Below are 6391 nucleotides of genomic sequence, written 5' to 3'. Positions count from 1 at the left end.
ATCGTGTAGCTGTGACCAAAGAATAAAGGAATTATGCGCAATATAATTGTTTAGCTATATGTATTTAGGTTACTTAAAATAAAGGCCTATTATAAAATGAAAGGCAAGTTAACTGTCTCTAGATTTGTTCAGGCTAATGTTACTGTGAGAATAGATATTTTGAAAGCTGCATTTTGTCCATATCTTGAAAACAGCTTCGGTTAGATGATGATGCAGTGTATTGTTCTTAAATGCCAAATATTGTAGTGCATATCACTGACCGCCAGAGGGAAGTCAAGCACTGCAACCCTTCATCACAGTGGCTGCTGTGTTATTTATCTGCCTATAATGAACACATTCACTTTGTATTTTCGTGCCTAAATGGGGTGACTTTCATAGACATAAAATGTGTTATTTACATCCATGGAGGTCTGGTTTAGTGAGCAGGAGTTAGTCCAGCAAACTGTATCTAAAAACCCTCTGAGACCCACAATAGACCTGTTTCTTGTTCTTTATTCAGGGGGTACAGGTGGTCTTTAGGGGGAGATAGCAGGTCAACATAAGATGTCATATAGAAGTGGTGTACATCATCTGAAAGCTGGGAACCTGACGATTAATTTGAGATGCAGCTCGACACTGTGTGACAAGTTGTTCTAGTCATAAATCTGAAATAAACATGAATGAATCAATTAATTTATTAAAATAAATTGTAAGTGTAAACGGGCAAAGAACATTATGATAGAAGTATATGATGGCCATTCCCGTGCTCCAGTATGTCTCATAAGTTGTTCCATTCTTTTCACCAATCAATAATTGATAAAAAATGATCTATGTTCCCTCCAAAATACCACATTAAGACACCAAGACCTCGAGGAACACCATAGAAAAAGCCATGCTGTGATTTGGTATCTAAAACTTTTGACATTTTGAGATTTCTGCAAGAATTGCATTTTTTCGGCGATTGGATGGCGAGCACTTCTGTTCTGGAAACTGCTCAGAAACCCCCTTATTGTCAATCTACCTAGGAAAGCCATCCATCCTCTGAATGCTCTACAGTAGGACTCCAGTTTGTTGTGACTGTTTAGGGACCCCAGTATGCAGATATATTCAAACACATCATTTTTAGAATAGGCAAATATAACACATTCGTACTGCATTGAAAAAACTAGTTTTTGCTCCAAACTGCATGCAATTATCATAAAGTGGGCATGTGTGTAAAGGGGAGACTCGTGGGTACCCATAGAACCCATTTTCATTCACATATCTTGAGGTCAGGGGTCAAGGGACCCTTTTGAAAATGGCCATGCCAGTTTTTCCTCGTCAAAATTTAGCCTAAATTTGGAGTGTTATTTAGCTGCCAATAAGTCTTAATGCTTCATACAGTATCATACAGAGGTAGAGTTAAATAAGGCGACAAAAGAATTGTGTTATAGTAAAATAGTGTGCATCTGTGAATCTCCAGGTTATAAGGAAAACATATGAAACCATTATTACTTTACCTGTAACAGTTCATTATTTGAGTCAATTGAGTCTTTATTGTGAGTTTTTGAGGAAACATTACATTAGTGAAATGTATATATATATATATATATATATATATATATATATATATATATATATATATATATATATATGTCCATGATTCAGTTGTTCGTCATCAAAATGTTGTGTCAACTTGGAGAACTCAATTTTTGTTATGACCCGTTAAATAAATCAATTTTACAACATTTTGTGTGTTTCATAGATAGTGTGAGAGTGAAGAAATAACAGGCCGTAGAATGCCATAGTTGACCAATCAGAATCAAGTATTCAACTGCTTGAAATCTTTCCCATATGTTTTGCAAGTACACGGCCTCTCACCTGTGTGGATTTTCATGTGGGCTTTCAAAACATTACTAAATTTAAAATCCTTCCCACATGTTTTGCAAGTATACGGCTTCTCACCTGTGTGGATTTTCATGTGGCCATTCAAGTTACTAGTACTTTTGAAATTTTTCCCACATGTTTTACAAGAATACGGCCTCTCACCTGTGTGGATTCTCATATGCCTTGTCAACGCTGAATTGACTCTGAATCTTTTCACACATCGTTTGCAAGAATATGGCTTCTCACCTGTGTGGATTCTCAGATGTGCCTGCAATCGTGACTTTTTCTTAAAAGCTTTCTCACACGTGTCACATTTGAAAGTCTTCTCACCTGTGTGAGTATTACAGAGAATCGTTGACATAGTAGGACTATATGCATCGTTAGTGTGACTGTTGCTGTTGTGATGTTGGTTCTGTTGTTTTGACTCTGCATTTCTAGTTGATCCTGAGTCTCCAGGCTTGCCTCCTTTCTGATCTTGGCTCTCAGCTTCATGAGAGTTGTGAGAGAGGAGCTGCTGGTCACTGTTTGGTTCTGATACTACAGAGCTTTTAACTGAAATGTAGCTTAAAGGCTTTTCCTCCACCACACTCTGAGTTTCATCGATACTAAAGTCCAGAGTCTGATCTTCACTGTGGTCTGAAATGTAGCTTAAAGGCTTTTCCTCAAATGCACTCTGAATTTTTGTGATTCTCAAGTCCAGAGTCTGATCTTCACTGTGGTCACTTTCCTCCTTAGTAGGAGTCAACATAAAGGCATCAGTCTCCTGCTTCAGTACAAGCTGCTCTCCCTCCTCACTGGTGCAGAGTTCCTCCTGTTCCTCTTTAATCTGTGGAGGCTCTGGGTCCTCTTGGTCCAGACTGGAGATCCTCTCCTGAATACAGAGCTGCTGGTCAGCGAGAACCTCCTCCTCCTCCTCCTCCTCCTCCTTACAGGCATGTTGCTGTGGGAGCTCTGGAGGACAGAGAACAAAAGAAACAGGATATTATTGTGATGAGAGAAAACAAAGACATCTGAGCTGAAAAATACAACGCGTTAGTCTTTAAACCATCAGATAGATAGATAGATAGATAGATAGATAGATAGATAGATAGATAGATAGATAGATAGATAGATAGTAACTTTATTGATCCAGAGGGAAATTCAAGTTTCCAGCATCACAGTTCCATAGTGCAAAACATGTTAGTAAAAAGGCAGTAAAAAAAGTTAGTAGTGCAAAGTACAAAAAAACATACCAGATATAAAAATACAAGGAGATGAAGAAAACTGTAAAAGTGAATATAGTGCATAGTAACAAGCTGTGATATAGGACTATTAAAAAAGTGAATATAGTGCAGGTAACTCCAGTAGCTTAATCTATGAAAGTGCACTGTGTGCATTATTATTATTATATTATGATCCTCTATGAGTCAGACTCCTCTGTTAGCTTTTAAAGACCATTGAAGGTTTTACTCACCTAGTCTGTGTAACTGTATTTCAGGTTTCCAAACGACATCCAGCAGTCTGCGCTGACGATCAATCTCTTCCTCGTACTCGACGATAGTTGTTTCATAAACTCTGAATATCTCTTCAGCAGCAGCAGTTAGTCGCTCGTTGACAAACTCTCTCAACTTCTGAACTGCAGACATTGTTGTTTACAACTGAGATAACTATCTGATCTACAACTACAGTATCATCTCCCTGCTAGTTCAACACATACCTCATACATTAAAGCTACACACGATGATGTTGTTTACTTCCGGTGGGTGTCACATTGATGAGTTCCGACAGTGGACGTGAGGGAGATTTTTTCATTCCGCTTTCAACTGAAGGCATTTTTATTAAAAACTAGTGTTTAACATCAATAGCAAGGATGTTCATCCAGTGATTTGTTGCAACAACGATTTTTTTTAGTTGAAACCAATAAATGTGTATTTTGTGATGATACTGAAACTACTGATCATTTATTTGTTTTCATTGTATGTATTCTGGAGCTTTATGGTTTGATGATATACATGACTGGCTTTTCCCAAAAGTTTCTCATCTGGGAAACTTCTCTCAAAAAGACATTGTTTATGGTCTTGTCATGGATAATAACAAAGATGACTTTCTGGTGAATAACATTCTCATTCTTGGAACATTTTATTGCACAAATCCAAGTATATTAAAGTGAAACCTAAAGGTTTAATGTGTTTCATTCTGAGTTTATTTCTTACATAAAAGCCCTTAAAGTCACGAAAAACAAAAATGCATTGAAACTTCTTTGTATAATAGAAGAATATGAATTACAGGTACAGCCCTAGCCCTTAATTTAATTTATTATTATTTTCATGTATAATTTTACATGAACCCCGACAGGGTGAGCAGGACCCCGTCATGAAGCAGAGGGGTCAGGAATCACCCTGAAAGGATTCATTTCGCAAAAATGACCGTCTCACTGTGCATTATCCTGCTTATTACACAGCTACTTACTAAAGAAATCAATAACTTGAACCAAATTTTGGTTTAAAATTGATTTTATTGCTTCCACTAACAAAAATTGTCATCTCACTGTGAACAGAGATCAGAACAGCGTCCATAGCAACGATCTGATATCCATAGCAACAGTCTGCTATGAAGAAATAACAGACCGTAGAATGCCATAGTTGACCAATCAGAATCAAGTATTCAACGGCTTCTCACCTGTGTGGATTTTCATATGCCTTGTCAATTTTGTAGCTTCACAGTATCTTTTCCCGCAGGCTTTGCAAAGGTACGGCTTCTCACCTGTGTGGATTTTCATATGCCTTGTCAATTTTGTAGCTTCACAGTATCTTTTCCCGCAGGTTTTGCAAAGGTACGGCTTCTCACCTGTGTGGATTCTCATGTGGGCACTCAATGAACTATTACGAGTGAAAGCTTTCTCACATGTTTTGCAAGTATACGGCTTCTCACCTTTGTGGATTTTCATATGCCTTGTCAATTTTGTAGCTTCACAGTATCTTTTCCCGCAGGTTTTGCAAAGGTACGGCTTCTCACCTGTGTGGATTCTCATGTGGGCACTCAATGAACTGTTACGAGTGAACGCTTTCTCACATGTTTTGCAAGTATATGGCTTCTCACCTGTGTGAGTTCTCATGTGGACTTTCAAGTGACTGTTAATTTTGAAATCTTTCCCACATGTTTTGCATGTATACTGCTTTGCACCTGTGTGGATTCTCATGTGGATTCTCAAGTAACTGCTATTAGTGAAAGTTCCCCCACATGTTTTGCAAGAATATGGCCTCTCACCTGTGTGGACTCTCATGTGGGCACTCAATGTATTGTAACGAGTGAAATCTTTCCCACATGTTTTGCAAGAATACGGCCTCTCACCTGTGTGGATTCTCATATGCCTTGTCAATGCTGAATTGACTCTGAATCTTTTCACACATGTTTTGCAAGAATATGGGCTCTCACCTGTGTGTATTATCAGATGTGCCTGCAATCGGGACTTATTCTTAAAAGCTTTCTCACACGTGTCACATTTGAAAGTCTTCTCACCTGTGTGAGTATTCGAGTGAATCTTTGACGTAGTAGGACTATATACATCGTTAGTGTGACTGTTGCTGTTGTGATGTTGGTTCTGTTGTTTTGACTCTGCATTTCTAGTTGATCCTGAGTCTCCAGGCTTGCCTCCTTTCTGATCTTGGCTCTCAGCTTCATGAGAGTTGTGAGAGAGGAGCTGCTGGTCACTGTTTGGTTCTGATACTACAGAGCTTTTAACTGAATTGTGGCTGAAAGGCTTTTCCTCCACCACACTCTGAGTTTCAGTGATGCTCAAGTCCAGAGTCTGATCTTCACTGTGGTCTGAAATGTAGCTTAAAGGCTTTTCCTCAAATGCACTCTGAATTTCAGTGATTCTCAAGTCCAGAGTCTGATCTTCACTGTGGTCACTTTCCTCATTAGTAGGAGTCAACATAAAGGCATCAGTCTCCTGCTTCAGTACAAGCTGCTCTCCCTCCTCACTGGTGCAGAGTTCCTCCTGTTCCTCTTTAATCTGTGGAGGCTCTGGGTCCTCTTGGTCCAGACTGGAGTTCCTCTCCTGAATACAGAGCTGCTGGTCAGCGACAACCTCCTCCTCCTCCTCCTCCTCCTCCTTACAGACATGTTGCTGTGGGAGCTCTGGAGGACAGAGAACAAAAGAAACAGGACATTACTGTGATGAGAGAAAAACAATAAGACATTATGATCCTCTATGAGTCAGACTCCTCTGTTAGCTTTTAAAGACCATTGAAGGTTTTACTCACCTAGTCTGTGTAACTGTATTTCAGGTTTCCAAACGACATCCAGCAGTCTGCGCTGACGATCAATCTCTTCCTCGTACTCGACGATAGTTGTTTCATAAACTCTGAATATCTCTTCAGCAGCAGCAGTTAGTCGCTCGTTGACAAACTCTCTCAACTTCTGAACTGCAGACATTGTTGTTTAATTACAACTGAGATAATTATCTAATCTACAACTACAGTATCATCTCCCTGCTAGTTCAACACATACCTCATACATATGTTGTTTACTTCCGTTGGGTGTCACATTGATGAGGTTCCGACAG

General features: G+C 39.1%; 3 protein-coding genes across 3 annotated transcripts in view; all 3 read right to left on the bottom strand.

Annotated features, from left to right (window-relative positions):
• Positions 1 to 107: 107 nt before the first annotated feature.
• On the bottom strand, positions 108 to 3498 carry LOC141766355 (uncharacterized). Its single transcript, XM_074633164.1, has 3 exons — positions 3299 to 3498; positions 1840 to 2796; positions 108 to 1803 (listed from the first exon to the last, which is right to left on the bottom strand). The coding sequence occupies exons 1-3, from the start codon at positions 3468 to 3470 to the stop codon at positions 1781 to 1783; spliced, it is 1152 nt and encodes a 383-aa protein (XP_074489265.1). The 5' UTR covers positions 3471 to 3498; the 3' UTR covers positions 108 to 1780.
• An 821-nt stretch (positions 3499 to 4319) lies between these two features.
• On the bottom strand, positions 4320 to 6352 carry LOC141766348 (uncharacterized). The gene is made up of 4 exons (XM_074633150.1): positions 6090 to 6352; positions 5260 to 5964; positions 4588 to 5175; positions 4320 to 4503 (listed from the first exon to the last, which is right to left on the bottom strand). The coding sequence occupies exons 1-4, from the start codon at positions 6259 to 6261 to the stop codon at positions 4481 to 4483; spliced, it is 1488 nt and encodes a 495-aa protein (XP_074489251.1). The 5' UTR covers positions 6262 to 6352; the 3' UTR covers positions 4320 to 4480.
• Positions 4320 to 6391, bottom strand: part of LOC141766346 (uncharacterized) — a 32635-nt gene continuing 30563 nt past the window's right edge. The window contains exon 3 of the mRNA XM_074633147.1: positions 4320 to 4503. Within this exon, the coding sequence (XP_074489248.1) occupies positions 4481 to 4503 (23 nt within the window). The 3' untranslated portion in view covers positions 4320 to 4480. The remainder of the gene's footprint in view (positions 4504 to 6391) is intronic.

Source organism: Sebastes fasciatus, chromosome 4 (assembly GCF_043250625.1).
Source record: "Sebastes fasciatus isolate fSebFas1 chromosome 4, fSebFas1.pri, whole genome shotgun sequence".
In the NCBI taxonomy this organism is placed as follows: Eukaryota; Metazoa; Chordata; class Actinopteri; order Perciformes; family Sebastidae; genus Sebastes; species Sebastes fasciatus.
The sequence above is the reverse complement of the archived record's forward strand: the minus strand, read 5'-3'. Positions and strand labels throughout refer to the sequence as shown.

Excerpts from the sequence above, each read along its gene's own strand:
- LOC141766348 (XM_074633150.1), bottom strand. The coding sequence starts at position 6,261 with ATGTCTGCAGTTCAGAAGTTGAGAGAGTTTGTCAACGAGCGACTAACT. Across the intron at positions 5,965-6,089 it reads AATACAGTTACACAGACTAG|AGCTCCCACAGCAACATGTC; the intron begins GTGAGTAAAACC and ends TCTGTCCTCCAG. Across the intron at positions 4,504-4,587 it reads GCATATGAAAATCCACACAG|GTGAGAAGCCGTTGAATACT; the intron begins GTGAGAAGCCGT and ends AAATCCACACAG.
- LOC141766355 (XM_074633164.1), bottom strand. The coding sequence starts at position 3,470 with ATGTCTGCAGTTCAGAAGTTGAGAGAGTTTGTCAACGAGCGACTAACT. Across the intron at positions 2,797-3,298 it reads AATACAGTTACACAGACTAG|AGCTCCCACAGCAACATGCC; the intron begins GTGAGTAAAACC and ends TCTGTCCTCCAG. Across the intron at positions 1,804-1,839 it reads CCACATGAAAATCCACACAG|ATTTCAAGCAGTTGAATACT; the intron begins GTGAGAGGCCGT and ends CATATGGGAAAG.